Source organism: Carassius gibelio, chromosome B3, assembly GCF_023724105.1.
Source record: "Carassius gibelio isolate Cgi1373 ecotype wild population from Czech Republic chromosome B3, carGib1.2-hapl.c, whole genome shotgun sequence".
In the NCBI taxonomy this organism is placed as follows: Eukaryota; Metazoa; Chordata; class Actinopteri; order Cypriniformes; family Cyprinidae; genus Carassius; species Carassius gibelio.
In genome coordinates, this window is record NC_068398.1 from 9,012,419 (window position 1) to 9,036,747 (window position 24,329).

General features: G+C 41.4%; 1 protein-coding gene across 2 annotated transcripts; it reads right to left on the reverse strand.

Moving 5' to 3' along the window:
- Window positions 1-294: 294 nt before the first annotated feature.
- Window positions 295-24,081, reverse strand: LOC127952812 (dynein axonemal assembly factor 5). 2 transcript variants are annotated; one of them, XM_052551631.1, is made up of 13 exons: window positions 23,492-24,080; window positions 20,855-21,039; window positions 20,515-20,639; window positions 19,822-19,940; window positions 18,977-19,209; window positions 17,504-17,734; window positions 8,359-8,502; window positions 7,944-8,112; window positions 6,917-7,064; window positions 6,073-6,223; window positions 5,150-5,306; window positions 4,246-4,437; window positions 295-794 (listed from the first exon to the last, which is right to left on the reverse strand). In XM_052551631.1, exons 1-13 carry the CDS (start codon window positions 24,021-24,023, stop codon window positions 643-645), a joined length of 2,538 nt encoding a protein of 845 aa, XP_052407591.1. In that variant the 5' UTR covers window positions 24,024-24,080; the 3' UTR covers window positions 295-642. The 2 variants fall into 2 exon arrangements, with proteins under 2 accessions (XP_052407591.1, XP_052407592.1); XM_052551632.1 differs by lacking the exons at window positions 295-794; window positions 4,246-4,437 and adding an exon at window positions 4,481-5,020 and having other exon boundaries at window positions 23,492-24,081.
- Window positions 24,082-24,329: the final 248 nt, after the last annotated feature.

The window sequence follows — 24,329 nt, forward strand, 5'->3', positions numbered from 1 at the left end:
TGCTCTCTGTCATTCAACACAAAGCAAAAAGTATTAACAAAATAACCAAGCAAAGAAAGTTATTTTGGGTCACCTTTGAGTCGATGGTTAAGAATTTATATTCAGCTAATTATATATTATTTATAGTGCTGTCAAACGATTAATCGCATCCAAAAAAAATAAAAAATAATATATATATATATATATATATATATATATGTGTGTGTGTGTGTGTGTGTGTGTGTGAATACTGTGTATATTTATTATGTATATACAAATACAAATATGCATATATATATATATATATATATATATATATATATATATATATATATATATATATATATATATATAGTTTATATAAGTTTAAACAACAAAAATGTTTATATATTAAATAAATTTAAATATAATATAAAATAAGAATATGTATATATAAATAACGCAAATATTTTAGAAATATATACTGTATGTGTGTGTATACAAATATAAATGTAAACAAGAACTTTTGTGAAGGCGATTAACTGCGATTAATCGTTTGACACCATTACTTATTTAATGTAATAAATCTTCACTAATGATAAGGGAAACTGAGGCAAAAAAGTGGCATTATCCATTCACATCTGCATGAACACAGTAAAGAAACCGTAGCCAGTTGAAGTTCTTTCACAGCCGTGTCTGTTTGTGTATTTCTGACAGCGAGTGAATGTGCTGGAGGAGTTGATCACAGTACTCAGGGCTGCGCTGTTTCTCTCTCACCGCCTCCGTCTGCTGTTGTAAGAGTCCTCCGTCCACCTCACTGCCCACCTTCAGAACCTCTGACACAAAAAAAACACATGGACACGTTAACATTTCCTTATTACATCAAAATTCACTCACTCTTTCATTAACACAACAAAAAATATAACCATGGTGTAGCGGCAATGCAGTTTGTGATGCTTCATACATACATGCATATCTATATTTTTTTTATAATAGTGGTCATAAAATTATTAAGAAAAAAATTATACTCTCACTTTGATCTATATATATATATAAAGCGAGAGAGATCAAAAATGACAGCTCATAATTAAATTATAACCGCAGTTAACTGGTCTATTGATACACTCCCTTTCCATTAACTTTGATAAGTGTGATTATTACTCAAATGCAATAGCATCCATAGTTTTACCTTTACAAATTATATAAAAAAATAAATAAAAAAAAACCTTCAAAGTCAGCTCACCATTACAAAAGCCCATAAAGCTGATCTGTGTTCTTTCAGCAGTCGTGTCTTTGTTGTGGGTATTTGGTTTTATCCTGATTTGTTTGGTCGGGGGATTTACTTTTATCCGTTGTTTTATACATTTGTAAGCGCAACAGAAAACAATGTTCTCTTTGTGTAAAGACATGAGTTAATTTCCTCAGTAACTCAAGCACAGTGTGACAGCGCCGTCATTATAAGATTAACCAAAGGAATGAGGGATTATGGGATATGGCAAGTGTGGTGTTTTAATGGACATGAATCGCATCTGAGGTGTCTTTGAAATACGAGACATGTTTAAGAGCAGATTGGAAAACAAAGAAAGATGAGATGAGATTAAAAAGAGGAAAACAAGATCAGACAAATGGTGCATCCAAAATCGCATACTGCGTGGATACTGCACTTGAATCCCAGCTTACGTAAGAATACACTACACGATTTCCATCCGATTTACAGTCGACGCTGTTGCTGAATGTCAAAAGCCATTCTGCAGATTTGAGCTGACCCCATATTGACAGAAAAACAAATTTGTTTACATTTTTGCAGATTTATTAAAAAAGAAAAACTGAAATATCACATGGTAATAAGTATTCAGACCCTTTGCTGTGACAGACATATATTTAACTCAGGTGCTATTTAACTCAGGTGCTGTCCATTTCTTCTGATCATCATTGAGATAGTTCTACACCTTCATTTGAGTCCAGCTGTGTTTGATTATACTGATTGGACTTGATTAGGAAAGCCACACACCTATCTATATAAGACCTTACAGCTTACAGTGCATGTCAGAGCAAATGAGAATCATGAGGTCAAAGGAACTGCCTGAAGAGCTCGGAGACAGAACAGAACTGGCCAAGGTAACAAAACATTTCTGCTGCACTTAAAGTTCCTAAGAGCACAGTGGACTCCATAATCCTTAAATGGAAGATGTTTGGGACAACCAGAACCCTTCCTAGAGCTGGTCGTGTGGCCAAACTGGGCTATTGGGGGAGAAGAGCCTTGGTGAGAGAGGTCAAGAAGAACCCAAAGATCACTGTGGCTGAGCTCCAGATGCTCCAGAGATGTCGAGAGGTGGGAGAAAGTTGTAGAAAGTCAACCATCACTGCATCCCTCCAGCAGTCGGGGCTTTATGGCACAGTGGCCCGACGGAAGCCTCTCCTCAGTGCAAGACACATGAAAGCCTGCTTGAAGTTTGCTTAAAAACACCTGACGGACTCTGGTCTGATGAGACCAATATATAACTTTTTGGCCTTATTTCTAAATGATATGTGTGGAGAAAACCAGGCACTGCTCATCACCTGTCCAATACAGCCCCACCAGTGAAGCACCAGTGAAGAAAGTGAAAGTGAAGCATGTTGTGGGGGTGTTTTTCAGCTGCAGGGACAGGACGACTGGTTGCAATCGAGGGAAAGATGAATGCGGCCTAGTACAGGAATATCCTGGACGAAAACCTTCTCCAGAGTGCTCAGGACCTCAGACTGGGCCGAAGGTTCACCTTCCAACAAGACAATGACCCTGTGAGTGTCTTCACAACAACTCCGTGACTATTCTTGAATGGCCCAGCCAGAGCCCGACTTAAACCCAATTGAGCATCTCTGGAGAGACCTGAAAATGGCTGTCCACCAACGTTTACCATCAAACCTAACAGACCTGGAGAGGATCTGCAAGGAGGAATGGAATGTGAAAAACGTGTTGCATCTTTCCCAAAAAGATTCATGACTGTATTAGATCAAAAGGGTGCTTCTACTAAATACTGAGCTAAGGGTCTGAATACTTAGAACCATGTGAAATTTCAGCTTTTCTTTTTGTAATAAATGTGAAAAAATGTCAACAATTCTGTGTTTTTCAATGCTGTGTGTACATTAATGAAAAAAAAAAAAAAAAAAAATGATTTTAGCAAATGGCTGCAATATAACAAAGAGTGAGAAATTTAAGGGGGTCTGAATACTTTCCGTACCCACTGTATGTGTGTGTGTATATATATTTTTTTTACTAAATATGAAATTAAAACTGCCAATAGGGGGTGACAAGTCACTGTCTTAATAAGAAAGTCATTCATTCAACCAATTAGTTCAAACAGCTGATTCATTAAGTGATTCAGTATGTGACAGTCTTTATGAATGACGCACTGAATCAGTGACTCACTTGAGTCATTCAGAGCTGCGGTTCATTCAATAATAAAACACTGCTGTGTGTCGTTCAGAGATGGAACTATTTTCATTGGTGAAATTGAACTAAACAGACGATACTGGGTTCAAAATGTAACCCAACCTTAAATTCTTGTTTACTGAACCTGTATAAAATCGTGCAGATATTCGGGGAAACAGCACTTGCTTGTGTGACACTGCTAAACTATATAATATGATATAACAGCATTTTTTCCCCCTCGCATCTTGAATTTTTGGAGCATATACTGCATCATTACAAGCAACATCACACAGTCAGTTGCCATCCAGTCGTCAATGTCAGATGACATACAGGCCTGGGCAGAGCAGGTGCATTAAATGTGTTAAAACATTGTATTTTTCATAATTAATCGACAGCCTTAATACAAATGCACTGACTTAACATCAGGATCCTGGTTATTCTGCGATATCAACCGGATGACTGTACATTATGGCCTACTTACTATATGTACTTTTTCAATGTCCTTTTGGGGGTTCAAACTGTAATCACGGGGTATGAAGGGTTTCCAAACAGTACTCTGTGTGCGTATGCACTAGGACACATTGACACAGGATTATGGGAAGGTGTTGACAGCCCATGACCTCGCTGGAGGCAGGCCAGTAGCAGAGGAGCGTGTGATGGAGAGTGTGTAAAAATGCAGGATTAATGAGCCTCTTTGAAGTGAAGAACAGGGAGGATCAGAGAAGTGGACCGTGGACCATTAACACTGAGCTGAATCACTTCCTTATGCGGCAGGAAGAGATTTATCAGTGTCTTATAACTGTCATCAGTCACAATTCAGGTCAAAACATCAGGTGATTACAGCAGAAATGAAATATCGCTGCCAAAAAAGTCCTTACCGAGGACTGAATCCTGGATTTTGGTGTCGGGGTCGTCCATGTAGAGCAGCAGCTGCTGGAACAGGAACTCCAGGTGAGGGCGGCACGACTGCGTGTCATAGTTTCTCCCCAGAGATGAAAACCACGTGCTCAGAGACTTGAGCGCTTCGACACGGACGTCTTCACTGCTGTCGTCCACACGCTTCAGCAGCTCTGAACACACAGATACACTCATCAAAACATCTACAGCCTCACACACACACACTGAATTATCAAAGTGGGCCATAACAATTATTACACAGACAGATAGGCTTTATTTATTTAATAATCTGGTATTCATTTTTCAGCAGACAATTCAAAATTAAATTAAAAATAAATAAATTGAACATACTTTTTATAGGCTCTGTGCACTGTTGCATATTAATAAATGTCTTGGTAATTAAAATAAAATAAAACGGGCTTTTCATAGGCTCTGTGCATTGTTATTCAAATTAAATAAAACTGGCTTCATGTATATTAATAAATGCCTGGATAATTTGAGCAAGACACATAAAAGCTGACAAAAAACTGTTATGGGAACTGCACACTATTGCAAACTAGTGAATGTCTTAAATTTGTGCAATAAGACAGAATACTGTGGAATACATTTACACTATTTAACATTGTTAGATTCATTTCAGTCTATCATTTTAAATAACATATTTGAATGTAAAATAACGGTGTTATTTCACCATTCACACCAAATAATAAAAATACAGACCTTACTACTTGATTTGATGCGATGATGAAACTACCACTGTGAGCAACAGAAGTACAATTCATTCAACGTGTGACCTTTGACATTCAATGTTCACAACCCATGCTTTTGTCTATGGCACTGTCCAGTGAGGACTGAATGATCTACACCCAAATGAGTTCAGCATACCTGGATAGATCTTGTTGAGTGAGTCGGTGTTGAGCCGCTGTGTTGTGAGTTTCAGCAGTCCGTGAAGAGATCTGCAGGCCAGAAGACGAGCCAGTTTCGAGTCTTCCTCCAGCGCAGAGATCAGCTGAGTGCTGAGAGACTCCTCCACCGACAGAATCTGAAACACAGCAACATCACACGGATAACATCTAATACCTACATTAGATTGTGTTTAAAAACTTTCTTTGTAATATCACAGTCCAGGCCTTTTCTTTCACCAAACGAATATTTAGTTTCACTCCTAAGTGTGACAAAGTACAGGACTTAAAGGGTAAGTTTAGACAAAAATGAAAATTATGTCATACTTTCCGTGCGCAAAGAAAACACAAACAACACTTTATTCAACGATTCTTCTCCCTGAGTTAACGCCTTCCGCCATTTTGGAGAGTATCACGACAAATACGCACACTTGTCCCAGAACGTAATCAACGTTGTTTACATTAAGCATTAACGTTGATTACGTTCTGGGCAAGGCGTGCATATGCGGTACTCTCCAAAATGGCAGAAGAAGGGAGAAGAAACTCTGAATAAATTGTACATTTCTTTCTTTGCGCACAAAAAGTATGCTCGTAGCTGTGCAAAACTGCAAAAATGGCAAAAGTCGAGCCACTGATGTCACATGGACTTAATTTACCATGTCTTTACTACGTTTCTGTGTCTGGGACCATTTCAGTGGCATTGCTGTCTATGCAGGGTCAGAGAGCTCTTGGATTTCATCAAAAATATCTTCATTTGTGTTCCACAGAACGAAGGCCTTACAGATTAATTAATGAAGGTGATTAATTAATGACAAAATGTACATATTTGGATGAAGTATCCCTTTAAATGTGAAATACTGTTTTATGCGGTGTGTTAATTATGCAGTGTATTATGTGTGTTATTACTTGCTCTGCTGGGAAAGCCGCCCCATGCAGGACAGCTAACAGGCAGCTGAGAACAGCCGTCCTGACAGCCGCGGCAGATTGTCCCGAACGCCACACCAGATTAGGCAGCAGCAAATCCTGGAGGACCAGCTCCATGTATTCAGAAAACCTCCTACAGAGAGAAAACCACAACAACTGTGTAACCTGACCGGTTTTAAAGAGACATTAAATCAGCAGGGCTAATGACAGTTTTTGCAGTATGTTTGCTTAAAGCCGTTCCCTTTTTGGGATTTCCGGTGATGTCTTTTAGCAATAATGATTCATAAATAAGCTAAATAATAATTACCTTTATTTAAAAACAATAGAAGTATATGTCTTGATTTAGATGTCTAGGTAAACCTTTGCATGCGTGTGGTTTCTTTCCTTTCACTCTCCTCTTATTTCACTTTGCAAATCAAAGAGCCACATGAAACGGAGGAATATGATAAACCATGTATATCTGATCGGGACTATCCTGACAGGTTACTTTACTGGGGTAATTATGAAGGTTTGTCTGTGAAATGCATAATATTTAGATCCATATCAGGCCTCACAAAAGATCTCCATTCTCAAAATGCATAAATCTTTGTTATTATGCATGTTTATACATCTATTTAAGCAAGCAGTGAAGGGATTTTGTATTTATAAAAATATCAAGTGTTCAAAAGCTCAGTTGTTTAGTATTAAGCAACTGCTGTTCTCTCATGCTTCAGTGCTATCAGGTATGACAGCAAGCTTAGTACATGAGTTTTTCGTCAAGAGCATCAACATGCAAACTGCAGAATAAGCACATGAAGTTCAGGATCTGTGTTTGATGACCCCTGACCCCTGTGAGTCCAGAGTGTTGCGGGAGTCCAGCAGTAGTTTGGACAGCATGGTGAAGATGTGAAGTCTCATCTCAGGGTCTCGACTCGGTTCAAGGCAACTCTTCAACAGAGGCAAGAGAGCTGGAAGAAACTCTCCCACCACTGGACCTGAAGGAAAACATGTAAAGATGATTAAAAAAAAAACTACAATTAAAGTGATAAATGTAACTATTTCAAATAAATTACTGCACTACGTATTTATTTGTATTTTGCAATTTTTTTGTTTATATTATTTTTTATATCACACATTTATCATAAACAGTTAACATTTAATTATATTTTAAGGAATATTAACTCCATTTTACCATTGTATTTTTATATTTAATTAGTTTTTTTTTTTTTTATAGATTTTATTTTATTTATTTTTTTCATTCAAAAGATTGTGGTGTATCGAAAGTGACAATTTTTTTTATTTATTTTTTTTAGGTTCAATCTTTCTGAAATATTACTGCATCGAATTGTGCCTTGTTAAAAGCGTAAATGAATCCATGGAAAAATGAAGTAAACAAAGGATGAAGTTCATCCAGCCTTTCCTAATGTTGGGATCAGAAGGAAGGCAATGCAAATACAGTTTTTTCCCCCCACAAATTGTCATTGCACTGCATCTTCATAGTCATCTTTATCCTTTAGTTTCTGTGTGGACCTGTGCGTTCTCCTCTCTCTCCTGAACACATGCATGAATCGGTGGGCGGGGCTAAACAGGCAGCGATGTAGAAGCAGGCGTTGATCATCTTCTGCTGTATTACATCAGAGTGTCACATTCCACAAGCTATCGTATTGGCAGACTGCCTTCAACATAAGCTGTTTTAAGACTAACGAGAATGTTTTGAGTTCTGAAACTTACAGGATGTTTTTATAGGCCAGTAACCTCTTGTTTGTCAAAAGATGAAGCGAATTTGGTTTCTCAGTTCATGACTGCTTTGCTGATTGTGCATCTAAACAGAATGAAGGCTGTCATTCCTGGCTGCAAATGAAGCACACACTCACCGGACTGCACGGCGATGATCTCCAGCTGTGTTTTCTGAATGGAGTAACTGGTCCAGGTGTGATGGGAGTCAGACAGCCACTGCAGCAGATCTGCCATGTGCTGCCGGTACAACTCACACGCTCCACCGAGACCCTGTGCCTCACACAAACACCGCACTGACTCCTCTGCCTGAGACAGAGAGAGAGAGAGAGAGAGAGAGACAGTAATGCTCAATCCATTGACATGTTTGAATGAAGTTTATCTAGGGGCTGGTAAATTAGGCTGAGCAGCTCCTTTGTACATGCATTTAGATTTTGCACAACAAAAGACTCTGAAGTAAGTTCAATATAATGAACTCAGACTGGTCATATCTCAGGTGTACAGCTCAATCTGTGTATGGGAAAGCTTCATGTACACCATTCATGTGAGTTTTACCTTGCTGCATTGCTCCTGCTGTGAGGTGAGGCTCTGAACAGACACCAGGACCTTCAGCAGCTGCAGACTGATGACAGCACAGTCCACCTGACACACACACAGCACAGCGTCCACACACACCAACAACTGATCCAGATACTGCGCCTGAGAGACAAAGAAGAAGAAAAAAAGAGAATCATTTACAGCTTTTCACATCGCCACTTTTCATTACTTTTGGTTAATGTTAACTTTTCCATTTTGCTTAATTTTCGGTTGCATTTAAATTAAATTAAATTAAAATTAAATTTTGTACTAATGCTTCTATATTTGTAATTAATTTGACCTTATTTATATTACTTAAACAAATGGACTCGTAAATCTGTCCAAAAGACTCAATGACATCAGTCTCTGTTAAAAAAATTAAAATTGCAGACAGGCTTATACTATTCTATCTTAATAAATAAATAAAATAAATAAATTATAATTAAAATGAATAATAAAAAATAAAAAATTATAATATTTATTCTGTTGATTATGTGGTCTCAGTTTTGAAATAAATTTGTAAATAGATTTTCTTTTGTACTACATGGGCAGTTTTTGTATATTAATAAAAGGACACTACAACACATCTAAAACTCCCTGAGCTTGCAAACCTTTGACAGGCTTTTCTCTCCAACAGTCTCTGTTGTTTTCCTGTCCCACTGCATTTTACCCTCCCTCAAGACCTCTGTGTCTCTTTCCATGCAGTGATCACATGTCTAGACAAAGTGTCACATTCACAGCAACATTAGGATCATGACACGGTTTCCTCCACTCAGCGGTTCTGTCATTAACAGAGTCGGGACGATTAACCTGCAGGTGTTTTCACAGGCCTACAGGAAGTGTGTGTGTGTGGGACACTTTTACTACTAAATTTAGAAAACACAACTGAAAGAAAGACAACTTTCTCTTTTTATTTAGGTTCAGGATTAGATCATAATTTTTTTTTTTTTTTACATTTATATATATGATTAATAATAATAATAATAATAATAATAATAATAATGATAAAAACTTAGGCAGACAGGGTTATACATGGGTATATAAAAAAATAAATAAATAAAATAAATGAGACCAACAGGTTATGCATGGGTATAAAAAAAAAAAAAAAAAAATTATAAAAGAAAAAAATAATATGTACTACTAGTTGACCGAGTGTTCTTTGTTTTGAAATATATATATATATAGCCCATGATTGTTATATCATGATCTAGAAAAGCTTTTTTTCCATTATGCAATAGTGATAAATAACTCATATTAAAGATGCTCTCTCTGCCATTCCTGTCCGTCTGGCTCTTCTAGTCCATAAATCTGCTCCTGTCTCCACAGCGTTCACACAGCAGAAGCGTGTCTTGTCCCACCCTGTCTCCAGCTCGTCCTGTTTCAGGACCGAGGTGAGCAGGCCACAGCTGTCAGCTACCATATGTAAAATATATATACTCGAGAGTATACGTTTGCCTTTCTTTAGACAGCTGAGATTTACATTCCTGCTTGCAGTCCCATAGCAACACCGAAAACAAAACAGGGAGAACTAGTGCTTCTGTTTTCCATGTCCTGAAGGCATCGAAAATCCATTTCATAACGTATTACACAAATGCACACCTTGTGTTAAAGACCGACAACATCTAGCAAACCCTCAAAAGAGGACTGCAGGCGTATTATTTCCTAGCCTTGTTCTTACACGATACCTTTTTCCGATGGTTTTGGAAAACAGACATTCGAAAGAGTTCTGACAACACTGACATCAAAGAGCCACCTGACATCAAAGCTGCAGAGGACAAGAAAGATCAGATCATCTGCCTCCGTTCACTCAACACCGCCTTCACTGAGGAGCAGTTTACACTACAAGGTGTTCAGCCAAAAACAAGAAACGTTTTATGAGTTTTGCCTGTTCGTTTACATGGCATCTGTGTTTTGGGGACTGAAAACGTACTCGGTTACAAACGTAACCTCGGTTCCCTGAGATACGGAACGAGTACTGCGTATGGGGAAAAGCTCCTTTTTTCCTCGATACTGAAGCCTTTTTTCAATAACGCAGTGCAACTGCACTGCCATTGGTTTAATCTGTAAACTTTTTTAAACCAATGACAGCGCTGCGTAGCTGCGCGAGCCTGTGGCGATGCAGCGCGCCAAAGCCCGCCAGAATGGGCGGGGCGAATGGCTATATAAGCAGGCAATCGCCAGAGGAAATCAGGTCATACGACTGAAGCGACGACACTGAACCCGCAGCCTCGTGGCACGGCATATAACGCAGTACTCGTTCCGTATCTCAGGGAACCGAGGTTACGTTCGTAACCGAGTACGTTCCCTTTCGATACTTCACTCATACTGCGTATGGGGAACGAATTCAACCGCGCCGTGCCACGGTAGGGAACGACAAGACTTAACTTGAACACCCTGGGGTCCAGAGGATAAGTGAGAGGGCCGGAGCCATCGAACCCTTGACGCTACACTGCTGAGAGGGAGCTAGCTCCCTGGAGGTGGTATGATGACAGAGTCTGCTAGAGGCTGTCGTATCAAACCGAAAGAACCCGAGCATGCAAGGTCGGGATATCCAAGTTATAGAACCTGACAAAAGTGGACGGCGAGGACCAGCCGGCCGCCTCACAGATGTCCTTGATAGAGACACCACTAGACCAGGCCCATGAAGAGGCCATCCCTCTAGTAGAGTGGGCTCTAACTCCTATGGGGCACTCAAGGCCCATAGAGGAGTAACATAGAGCGATAGCTTCAACTATCCAACGCGAGAGGCGTTGCTTTGAGACCGAAGACCCTTTGGTGCGGTCACCAAAGCAGACAAAAAGCTGGTCAGATTGCCTGAACGGCTGAGACCGCTCAATGTAAATTCTCAAAGCCCTCACTGGGCAGAGTAAATCCAGCTCTCGCTCACCTGACAACGGAGGCAGAGCTGAGAGGGAAATTACCTGTGCTCTGAATGGCGTCGAGAGCACTTTAGGTACGTAGCCATGCCTGGGTTTTAAAATGACCTTAGAGTCATTGGGCCCAAACTCAAGGCATGCAGGGCTCACCGAGAGGGCCTGCAAATCGCCAACACGCTTGACCGATGCTAGAGCAAGTAGCAGAGCGGTTTTGAGCGTTAGGGGCCGAAGGTCAGCTGACCGCAGCGGTTCAAAGGGAGGTCCTTTGAGTGCTCCAAGAACCGTGTGAAGGTCCCAAGTGGGAACGGTAAGAGGGCGTGGGGGCTTCAACCGCCTAGCACCTCTCAGGAAACGCACAATGAGGCTGTGTCGACCCACTGATTGGCCAGCAATAGGAGCATGAAATGCTGCAATGGCTGCTACATACACTTTGAGTGTGGAAGGGGTGAGACCCTTTTCTAGACGCTCCTGGAGAAATGACAGTATCGGAGATACATCACACTCAACAGGGTCTTTGTTTTGTGCTAAGCACCAGTCAACAAAGACTGACCATTTTTAGGCATAGAGGCGTCTTGTAGACGGGGCTCTTGCCTGAGCAATGGTGTGTAGTACGTCCCCGGGGAGGCTCAGAGGCTCCCATCGAGGGACCATACATGCAGAGCCCAGAGTTCTGGCTGTGGATGCCAGATTGTCCTGTTCGCCTGAGAGAGGAGGTCCCGCCTCAGGGGGATCGGCCATGGGGCTTTCATGGAAAGCCTGAAAAGCTCCGAGGACCAAACTTGGGTCCTCCGGAGTGGGGCCACTAGGAGGACTCTGTGTCTGTCTTCCCTGACTCGTCTGATGACCTGAGGGATCAGAGCAATCGGGGGAAAAGCATAAAGAAGGAGGCTGGGCCAGTTGTGGGCCAGTGCATCTGTTTCCTTTGAAAAATAAGTTGGGCAATGAGAGTTGCTTTCTGAGGCGAAGAGGTCGACCTCTGCCTTCCCGAAAATCTCCCAGATTTTGAGAACTGTCTGGGGATGGAGCATCCACTCGTCCGAGGGGACATTGCTCCGTGAAAGCATGTCTGCTCCCAGATTCGTCTTGCCAGGTATGTGTGTCGCCTTGAGCGATCGCAACCTGGGTAATGCCCATTCCAAGAGGCGCTTTGCCAGTGCGCAGAGGCGGCTGGACGAAAGGCCGCCTTGGTGATTTATGTAGGACACCACTGTCATGCTGTCCGACTGGACTAGGATGTGGCGCCCTTCCAAGATTGCCTGAAAGGATTGAAGGGCTCGTTCAAGTACAAGAGCGCGCTCTGGTGATATGACCGCCCTCATATTGACGGAGTCGAAAACTGCTCCCAGGAACGTAATACGTTGGCTGGGGAGCAGTGAGCTCTTGGCGAAATTGACCCTGAGTCCTAGGCACTGTAAGTGGCTCAGGAGCATGGATCTGTTGTGGTCTAGCTCGGTTCGTGACTGGGCTAGAATGAGCCAGTCGTCGAGATAGTTCAGAATGCGAATTCCCATCTGTCTCAGAGGGGAGAGCGCCTCGTTCATGCACTTCGTGAAAGTGCGGGGAGCTAGAGACAGCCCAAAGGGAAGGACTGTATATTGGTAAGCCACACCCTCGAACGCGAACCTCAAGAATCGTCTGTGATGGGGGGCTATCTGGATGTGAAAGTAAGCATCTTTCAGGTCCAGCGAGAAGAACCAGTCCTCGGGGCAAATCTGCGTGAGGATCTGCTTCAGTGTCAACATCCTGAACTTCCGTTTCATGAGGGAAAGGTTCAGGTGTCTGAGGTCTAAGATGGGTCTGAGACCGCCATCTTTCTTGGGGACAAGGAAATAACGGCTGTAGAACCCCGACCCGCTGTCTGAGGGAGGAACTATCTCTATGGCTCCCTTCCTTAACAGCGTCATCACTTCGGTGCGGAGGACCTGAGCATCGTCCGGCTCTACCGAGGTGGGAATCACTCCGCGAAAACGCGGGGGTCTTCGGGCGAACTGCAGTGAGTATCCGTGTTTTATTATCCCCAACACCCACTTGGACACTCCGGGGATGGCCTGCCAGGCCTCGGCCCGCGTGACAAGGGGCTGGATAGTGTCGGATGGCAGACCGCTGATCAGGGGCCTGAACACCGATGAGTGTGGAAGAGGAAAAGTGCTCTCTTTTTGAAAATGTGAAATATTTATTGTGTTCGCCATAACAACGGCGCTTTGCGTGGACGCAACAACAGTGGGCCCAGGTCGCACAGCAGACAGGCGAGAGAGCTTCTGGGGTGGTCCGGCCGCAGCGGGACTTTGCCCCTTCCTCTTTCTTCCCCAACGATCAGGAGGATTTAGAGGGCGTCGGGTCCAGCACAATCCTTTGCCGGGGGCCCTGACGTCTAGGCGGTTTAGCGCGCCTAGTGGGGCGAGCTGTCTGGGGGGTAGAAGGGGCAGGTTTGCTCTGGTGCTGAGTCGGCGCAGTCCTGGGGCGACTCGGGGCAGAGGTGGAGCGCTTGGGCAGGAAGTGTCGCATGGCTTGGGACGACTTCTGTGCTGCAGTGAAGCGTTCTGTAAACCCTTCTACCGCTGGTCCGAAGAGGCCGCATGGAGAGACTGGGGCATCGAGAAAGGCCACTTTGTCGCTCTCCTTAATCTCTGTTAGGTTGAGCCAGAGGTGGCGCTCCAGCACAACCAGGTTGGCCATGGATCGTCCGATGGCCTGGGCCGTGGCTTTCGTGGCACGCAGAGCCAAATCAGTGGCGCTGCGGAGGTCACGGAAAGCAGGTTCTCTAGAGCTAGACTCATCCAGGGAACGGAGAAGCTTTGCCTGGAACACCTGCAATATGGCCATGGTGTGCAGAGATGAAGCGGCTTGGCCCGCAGAAGTGTAGGCCCTGCCAGCCATGGCAGAGGTCGTCCTGCAGGGCTTGGAAGGAAGGGCTCTCTTATTTTTCCACCCCACAGCCGCGGGGGGACAGAGGTGAGCAGCCACGGCTTCATCCAGGGGCGGCAATTGCTCATAGCCCTTCTCCTGAGAGCCATCTACTGAGCTGAGAGCTGCAGAGGAAGTGCGTAGGCGGGCCGAGTAGGGGGCGCGCCATGACTTTGTCAGCTCGTCATGAACCTCAGGGAAGAATGGGGCAGGTCGCTGGCGGGGGGCCTGGCGGCGTCCTGGCAGGTACCACTCGTCCAGCCTGCTGCGTGTCGGCTCTTCAGGGGGGGCCCACTCCAAATGGAGTTCCTCAACAGCCTTGGAGAGGATGCGGAGAAGCTCGGCATCCATCCCAGCTCTGGCGTCGATGGGCTCCAGTGACGGCAGGTGGGCGGGGTCAGAATCGCCGGCCCAGTCCTCCGTTTCAGAAGCCGCGAGTGACATGGAGTCGTCAAGCGGCTCGTCCTCCGATCCGCCAAAAGAGACGAGGTCGCTCGCTTCAGCCGAGGGACGCTGCTCTGGGCGTGAGAAGAGGACAGGGGACGGCTCTCTCATTGGAGAGGGTGAGGCACGCGGGCGCTGAGCCGGCGTGAGCTCACCCAAATCCGGGCGCTGGGCCCCTCTTCCCCGCTGTCTTTTCCTGGCCGGCTCGCGGGAGGAAAAAGACGGGAGGGCGCGAGGGGCGGGATTACTTTCATTAAAGAAAGCAATCCGCGAGCGCAGAGAGGCGAGACTCATGCTTTCACAAAAGCAGCATGAAGTCTCAGTGAGTGCAGCCTCAGCATGGGGTTTACCCAGGCAGAAAACACACTCACCATGGCCGTCGTCCTCATGCAGAGGGGCTCTGCATGTGCCACAGCTGTGGCGCGGCATGGCCGTCGCCGTTAAAACGGCGTTAGAAACGCTCTTTTAGAGCGGTGAAAACCGCTGGAAAAAGCTCTTTTAGGATCGCCGGATGGCGGCAGGAGATCGCTGAGAAGCGGCCGGCCCGAGATCGGCGCTGAGAGCGGCTGTCTGCGAGTACGCCGGCGCTGCAGGCGGTCGGCGGTCTCAGCTGGTCCGCTGCGGTGCCTCTTCGACGGCGAGAGCTCGTTCCAGGCGAAGGCGTTCAGCAGAGATCCAACGAAGTGAAGTCGTCGCTGAAGGAGTAAGATCTGATTTCCTCTGGCGATTGCCTGCTTATATAGCCATTCGCCCCGCCCATTCTGGCGGGCTTTGGCGCGCTGCATCGCCACAGGCTCGCGCAGCTACGCAGCGCTGTCATTGGTTTAAAAAAGTTTACAGATTAAACCAATGGCAGTGCAGTTGCACTGCGTTATTGAAAAAAGTAAAAAAAAAAAAAAAAGGAGCTTTTCCCCATACGCAGTATGAGTGAAGTATCGAAAGGGAACGCATATTTTTGAAAACGGGTTTTAAAGTGCAAGCTTGATACGGGAATCTTTGAAAACAGTGACGTCATGTGCACGCGCAGTACATGTTAGGTAGATATGCTCAATACATGTCGATTTTAACGGCAAGCGCGAACAAACATACACAACAATGGCGGATATAGTAACATTACTATATGCAATAGCCTTTATGAGATAGTCCATGATCACTAGATTTTATACAGGTGTTACTGTAACCATTTTGTAAATGGTTATCAGCAACCAAATATTGATAATGTGGAAGTTACTGCCTTTTACCTTGGCATGACTTATGTTTTGTAGACAATGCAAAGGCAGAGTACTTTAAATTCAAAATAGGCATAAAAATCAAGTTTGAGCTCACCATTTTTTAAACCTATAATTAATTTGGCTTGACAAGTAAAAAACTCAAGTCAACTCAGTCACTCAATTTTTCGCATTTTCACACTAGAAAGTTAAAGTTTTCTGCCTTTGTAGGGCAGCATATAAGTATGTGTACATGTATATACATATGTGTGTGTGTGTGTGTGTTTAGTATTGCACTATTATAGCATGCACCCATAAATTAAATTATATTTTTACATATACTGTATTTTTTAATATTAGTTTAAGTTTTACTCATTTTGTTATGTGCTTGTCATTCATACAAGGATACTTCATATACATACAGTAAAAATGATATTGTGAAACATTTTTTAACAATTCTTAATAAATGTTTTGTATTTAAACAAAATTTGGGATCAATAAGATTTTTTAAAATACAGAAAAAAAGGAGTAATATTGTGAAATATTATTGCAATTTAAAATAATGGCTTTATATTGTAATCCACTTCAAAATATAATTTATTCCTGTGATACAAAGCTTAATTTTCATCAGCCATTACTCTAGTCTTCAGTGTCTTATGCTGATTTATTATCAGTTGTGCAACTTAACATAATTTTTTGGATTCTTTCATGAATAGAAAGAGTGTTTATTTAAAGATATATCTTTTTTTATATTTTAACTGTATTTTTGCAAACACAGATTCAAATCCTCTCTAATATAATTCTCTCTCTCTCTCTCAATTTCCATTTAATGTCAGTTATTAGCTACTGCGATATGAAAAACATAAAAACAGGACAATTTACCATTTCCTTCCCTGCTAAAACTGACAAAAAACACCTCCCAGTCAAAGGTCCTGCAACATCTGTGATGGACCGTGTCTTTATAATGTGTCCCCATTTCACAGCCGATGCTTTTGAAGATGCTTTATTTAACGGAAGGAAGACTTTGTGAGATTCTGGCATGAAGTCTGAGAGATGAAACATGGGCAGCTGGACCAAAGTATGCAGGATTGCGGTGGACGCACAGGGGCAAAATTAGTCATTTTTCTCTTAGTGCTTTTAATTACACTACAGAGGAAATTCCTGCATAGCCCTCAGGGGTGGTGGCTTGGCACCGGCGAGATGGCAAACTCAAAAAATAGAGTGTTATTTCTGATATCAAAGCGAGCCGAATGTGGGTTGAGAGGAAACCAGGGCCAGACTCTTGGGTCTGGGTGGGATTTTTCCACTCGGTCTGACAGAGATATGTCCTAACACACATCGGCACTGTGGGCTGCAAAAATGTAATAAAGACATTCTTCAGGAAAAGTAACTGGAAAATGAAATGTCCAAATAGTTGTTTTTAACCATGTGTAGCATATCATTTTGGAAAATTGGGGCCACAATTTTCACCAAAGGCCACTAAGTGGCTGTGCTGTTGGTCATAGCATCATTTCTTCTGTTGGATGCCCTAATGTTATCGGTTGGCTGCATAACTTCACCAAAAATGGAATGAATTCCTGGTAAAATAATCAAAATGGGCAAATCTGATTCAAAATAAATAAAGACACTCCTTTACAATGGATACCGAGCACTCAAGAACAGGTAGAAAGCAGAAAGCTCACAGTCTCTCACCTGTTGGGACCCCTGACAGACTTCAGGGTGTGAAAGTGTGCCTCCAATTGTTATCAGGTGGGGTTCTAACGCCTCCCTTGAGCTCCCTCTTAAAACAGCCCCCAGAACCATGAGAGGAGCCCAGGGAGAAGCAGACGAGCAGGAAGAGGAGTCTTCAACGTGAGGCAGGAGCAACTTGAGGTAAACCTCTGGACTGACAAACACTCCCAACAGCTTTGCTGACTCCAAACACTGTCAAGAGAGGGAAATCAAAATCAATGCAATCAAAGCAGACACAAACCATTCAGATACCATTTGTACAGTTCCAGAGAGCAGCGCATTAAAACAACCCAGTTATGGTTATGATATTTTGGGACACCAGTGCACAGACCCCAATATTTAATTGAACAACTTTGAACAACTTTTAGGTCTTTGCATGTAGGTGAAGTCTCACTTTTCTAATAAAACACGATAAAAAAATACAAATAAATAATTTAATAAAAATTGTGGAAAAAAAAGTCAAACAATTTTTGAAAGGATTACAGTTTAATTCAAAAGGAAATGATTTTACTGAACTTATAATTAGTGCTGTCGAACGATTAATCGCGATTAATCACATACAAAATAAAAGTTTTTGTTTACATAATGTGTGTGTATAATGTGTATATTGAGTATGTATATATAAATACAAACATATGCATGTATATATTTAAGAAACATTTTGTTTATGTTCAATATATTGTATATGTTAATAATCTTATATTTTAAATTATATAATGTAAATATTTTCAAAATGTTGACTGTATGTGAATGTATTCATGTATAGATAATAAATATATACACAGTACACATACATAATGTAAACTAAAACTTTTATTTTGAATGCGATTCATTGTGATAAATCATTTGACAGCTCTACTAATAATCAAGCCATAGGTTTATCAGGTTCATACTAGGTCTGGATTAATTAATTACAGTAAAAAATTATGTGTTAAAAGTTTTAACGCATTTAACACACTTGCTTCGCCCCAGACCTATGTGGATGATCTGACATTTCTGATGGCGATTATCCGCTTCAAGTCAAATGATTCAATGAACCATTCATAAAGAACTATTTACTTCACTCCTGGATGCATCAACTATTTGAACGAATCAAACGAATTAATAAATGCCAAATTTGATGTGCGATTAATTAATCGCCACATCATGTAATATATTAAAATTTTCAATCGCTTATCAGCACTAGTTTATACATCAAAAAGTCATCTAATAGAGAGTTGGAAAAGACTGCAGTGCATTGAAAACTAAATATTTTCCAGAGTTTTATTTTCTTCATCTTTATGCATGAACAGCTGCTTAATTTAAGGAATATTTTATGGAAGGGAGGACCTTGACATGCGTGGCATCAAAAAAGTTCAAACTTGGTGGTTAAACTGGTTGTGCATATTGCTTTGGTGGAATGCTAAGCAGTCTTGTGAATGCTGATCCTGTCACCTGCGCTCTGACGTCAGTCTCGGGGTCTGCGCAGGCGCGGTACAGAAGCGTGAGCAGTGACTGCAGGTGTTGTGTGCAGTGATCTTCAGCATGCAGCAGCAGCACCCGCAGCAGCTGGGCCGTCTTCACTCGCGTCTGCACTAACCAGTCACCCATGTCCCGGCCCACAGCAGGAAGCAGCTTCGACAGATTCCTCACCACCAGCTCCCTGCAGCCCAGCCCGGGACGCTCGACTGCAGGAGACAAAGAAGAAACATTGCTTTTACTGGATTTCTCTCATGCACAGCTGGTGAAACAAGTCTCTTATGCTCACCGCGGCTGTGTTTATTTGATCAAGAATACAAAAAAACAGTTTAATTTATTCCTATGATGCAAAAAGCTGAATTTTCAGCATCATTACTCCAGTCTTCAGTGTCACATGATCCTTCAGAAATCAGTCTAATATGCTGATTTCAAGAAACATTTGAATGATGTTGGAAATATTTGTGCTCTTACAGCACACATACAGTATCTTTAATGAATAGTCCCTGATGAATAGAAATCTTCTGTAACGATGAGGTTATTAATAAAAATGCAAACATCTGGCTAACAGTTCTTTTTTTACGTCAAGGTCCTCTCTCAACTTTTCTCTCAATGGAGGTAGAAGAAATGAATAAATGAAATAAATAAATATAAAAGCTAGCATCTGCCATCCCTGCAAGCTTCTTCCTAGTTTCACTCATGAAATAACCCTCAAATGTTATTGAAGGGTGTCATCTAGAGTTTTCATAACTAACATATATGTATTTAGTATATATAACATCGTTTTTAGGAAAGAAAGTCAGTCTGGTAATAGAGTGTCCTACCTCCAGATGTGTAGAGGACAGGAGCAGGCAACAGGAAGTCCATCTTATCCTTCAGGTCATCCTCATTTTCCTTCTCCCATTGAGATCCTACTTGTCTCCATAAGTCCTCAGCAAGAGACCTGAATTAATTTATTGATCATCACTAAATCATCATTTTGTATAAGAAAAGACACTTTTTTTTTATCAAAATGCTTTTTTTTTTTCAAAGAAACTGATTCTTATATATAGCAGGGATGCATTATTTACATTGAATCATTTAATCAAAATTATATTATTATTGTTAAATATTATATTGTTAAAAAGTGACAGTAAAGACATTCATAATGTTACAAAAGAATGATTGATTTTATCAAATTAATGCTGATCTTTTTATAAAATTGCATTTATAAAAGAATTGTGAGAAAAAGTAGATTGTTTCCACAAAAACATGATGCAGCACAACTGTTTTCAACATTGTTAATTATAATTTATATAATAGGAATATATATATAATATATAATCACAGGAATAAATTACATTTTAAAACAGAAAACTGTTTTTACTACTTTATACTATGTATTTTTGATTTAATAAATGCAGCCAAACCCTTACCTTTTAACAACAGTATATGATTTACATGAATTTACTTAGTATTAATGACTTAAAAAGGGCTGGAAAACAATGTGATTTCCATGTCTGTGTGTTTGGTTAGACCTGATCTCAGGGATCTCATCGCTGAGGCTGCTCAGGAGAAGTGGGATGAGCTTGTGGAAGTAGGAATATCGGTCCGGCAGACGGAGAAGCCAATCACCCACGACTATAGTAACTGCTTTCCTCACCTGAACAGATGAGACAAAAATAAACCATCCCCATGTGGAAAAAACACCAGATATGTGCCTTGTAAGACAGGAAGCATATTTCATATTTAGCAGAAGGATTTCTTGGAAGGATACCAAAGATAAGCCATTTATTAAATAAGCATCAATCAAGAGCTTTCTTTAATTTGATTTCTTTGGTATTCATTGATTTTTCAGTGAAGCGGCTGCCAGCTTACCCGTGGAGAGTCGTCAAACAGTCTCTGAGCCATGTGGGACAAAACGTCATCTAGGTTCTTGCCTGTGCTGTGCTGAATGACTGCGCCGATGGCCTGTGTGACACAAACTCTCACCTGGGAGTGCTGGTGAGAGATCGTCTGCAGCAGCGGCTTCAGGAGACTCTCAGCCTGCAGGTGGAAATGATCTGAGCAAAGAGGGGGGGGGGGGTGGATATATGTGATAGGTTTTAGGTAGAAAATGTTAGCCTGAATGAACTGTAAGTCGCTTTGGATAAAAGGGTCTGCTAAATAAATAATTTAAATTTAATAAAAAAAAATTTTTAATTTAAAAGATAGATAGAGAGAGATGGATAGATAATTTCCCCAAGTTTAAAGCCAGTTGTCAGTTAAAAGAGAGATTTTTTTCCAAAAGAGACATTTCCTTGCAGTTTTCCACCAAAATAAATGCTCAATGATTTAATGTCTGAAAGAAAAGAAAAAAACCCCATAAATATTAGTATTGTAATTTTACTGTCGTTTTACAAAATTATAATAATAAAAAGTATTATTACTATTATTTTTACAGTTACAATTACTATTACAAAACTTCTATGCTTGGAATTTGTTTTTTTCCTATGCTGACTTTACCTACAAAATCGCTCCAATTATATTATTATTATTATTATTATTATTATGGTGATTATTTTATTTTATATTGCAAATAAATCACAGAAAATCTAAATACTGTATATATATAATGCATACATTTATATGCAATGTATTTATTAAACTCACATTATATATAATGTGAGTTTTATTTTTTTCAATATCGTGCAGCCCTGATATATATATATATATATATATATATATATATATATATATATATATATATATATATATATATATATATATATATATATATATTAGGGGTGTAACGATACGCGTATTCGTATTGAACCGTTCGGTACGACGCTTTCGGTTCGGTACGCGGTACGCATTATGTATACCGAACGGTTCGTTGGACTAATTCATTATATAAAAAAAAAAAAAAAAAAAAAGAGAAATATAATGATATGCGTTCAACAAGGTAGCCCAATAACCCAAACGACGTAACAGGCAACGCCCCTGACACTCCCGAAGAAGAAAAAAACACCAACTTATATGTTTATGTTAGGGTACTACTCAGTCAGGCGCTCGCTCACTCAGCACGCGCTGAAGGCTCGTTGCAAAATGGCCAATGTGTTTAACATACCAGAAAAAAGAAGATCCTCCAGTAACCAACAGGTCTGGTGTTTGGGTGCACTTTGGATTCCCTTTAAGCTATAATGGTGATGGCAAGAGAGTGGTGGATAAAAAAACAACGGTATGTCGCATCTGCAACATGACAGGGTACACCAGCGGGAATACAAAAAAAAAAAAAAAAAAAAAACACCAGCGGGAATACTTGAAACATGTCAACTCATTTACGCTGACATCACCTTATTGTGTCAGTATCTGGGAAAAGACGAAAAAAAATGAGAAACAAGCACGCAACAAACTATCCCTGCAGCATTTAGACACCGGTATTATAGCTTACAGGGAATCCAAAGTGCACCCACACCAGACCTGTTGGTTATTTTAGGATCTTATATTTCTGGTCTGTTAAATGCATTAGACATTTTGCAACGAGCCTTCAGCGCGTGCTGAGTGAGCGAGCGCCTTAGGGGCCGTTCACATATCGCGCCTAAAAACGCATGGAAAACGCTAAGCGCGTCTTTCTCCTCCTTTCCAAAGCGCTCGGGCAGAAGCGCTCATGAGGCGTCTGTCTTTGCTAAGCAACAATGACGTGCTCTCTCCATGAGACGCGGAAATTTCAGCGAATGATAAATGGATTTGCAAGCTCTAAAAATCGCTTGCAGTAGCTCTGCTACTAAATTTATTTCAAAATTGCAATCCATATACAACTGTGAACAGCTGTTCCTTCATCTTGGCTGAGTTTTCAACGTTGTTACGGGAAAGGATGAAGCTGATTGGTTAGTTCTTGTCACATGACCCGCGGTGCGCTTGCGGCATTCTGAAAAGTTGAGATGTTTTTACATTTTGCTGTATCTAAAACGTACCGAACCGAACCGTGACATCAGTGTATCGTATCGTATCGAACCGTGAATTTTGTGAACCGTTACACCCCTAATATATATATATATATATATATATATATATATATATATATATATATATATATATATATATATATATATAAAAGAATAAAATACTACAACTACAACTAACACATCTAAAGAAACCACAGGGAAACTTCTCTTTTAAAAGGCTTTTCTTTTGTTGAAAACTGATTTCTAAACTCGGGGAAATGTTTGGATCCAAACCACAATTTCAGGCATTGTTCGAATACATAAATATACTCGCCAACACTTTTTACTCTCATTTGGCCGAGTGTTAACTTTAGGTCAGGGTCTGGGTCATCAGCCTGGCCTCGCTACCGTGACAACCAACAACTTGTCTCAAGATCACTTTGCTACTAAACTTCTGTATAATGAAACCAATTACATTTACACACACACACACACACATATATACATATATATATATATATATATATATATATATATACACATCTTAACTGTCTTTTAAAGAATATCAACAGCTTGAGGCCTCACTTACCAGGAATGCTCTGTGCAGCACTGATGGCACATTTACAGCTCTCTTTCTTGACTTCAGGAAAGGGATCTGTGATGGTCCTCTGCAGGATCTTGATCATGTCATCCAGGTAGGGGGCCAGCTGTCTGCCGCACACCTCCAGCAGCAGAGACAGCATCTCCATCAGGGCCAGCCTGAGCTCCTCCGCCGGCTCCAGGATCTCCTGTCCCCCGAGCCTCTGCACCAGCGCGGGAATCAGGTAGGGCAGAGCGTCTTCTGGTCTGGGGACAGCTCTTATGAAGCCCGTGAGGATCTGGATCGCCGTGTCTCTGCACATCTCCGTAGGATCTGAAAGACATTTCAGCAACGCCTTCAGCAAACCGGCGAAGAGCTCCTGCAGCGCGCCGCTGGACAAGCTTTGCTCGACGGTTTCTCTTTTCACCGCTTCTAGAGCTCGTCTCCTCGCGCTTTTGTTGTCGTCGTTTAGACAATTTAAATGGCGGGCGAGAGATTTTAAAACATCCGCTGCTGCTCGCTCATCGGTGGCGGTCGCCATTACTGCTTCACGTGTGCGTTTGTTGTTGCTGGAGACTGGTCGTCATGGCGATCGTTGCCGCTACGACTGCAGCTTGCGACAGCTTTGATTGCTTTACGGTAGATGTTAATTCAAAACAGCTCCTCGACTGTATTTTACTTCGAGTCCATGGTCAGAACATTTTCAAAAATGTGTAGAAAATCAAATATGAGCGTATCACTATTTTATTGTATCCCTACCATATATATATATATATATATATATATATATATATATATATATATATATATATATATATATATATATATATATATATATATATATATA

Bases quoted from the DNA above. Each gene is read 5' to 3' on its own strand.
- LOC127952812 (XM_052551631.1), bottom strand. From the start codon at position 24,023: ATGGCGACCGCCACCGATGAGCGAGCAGCAGCGGATGTTTTAAAATCT. The intron at 19,210-19,821 runs GTAGGACACTCT...TGTCTCCTGCAG, and splicing joins TGTCCTCTACACATCTGGAG to TCGAGCGTCCCGGGCTGGGC. The intron at 7,065-7,943 runs GTGAGTGTGTGC...GTTTTCCTTCAG, and splicing joins GATCATCGCCGTGCAGTCCG to GTCCAGTGGTGGGAGAGTTT.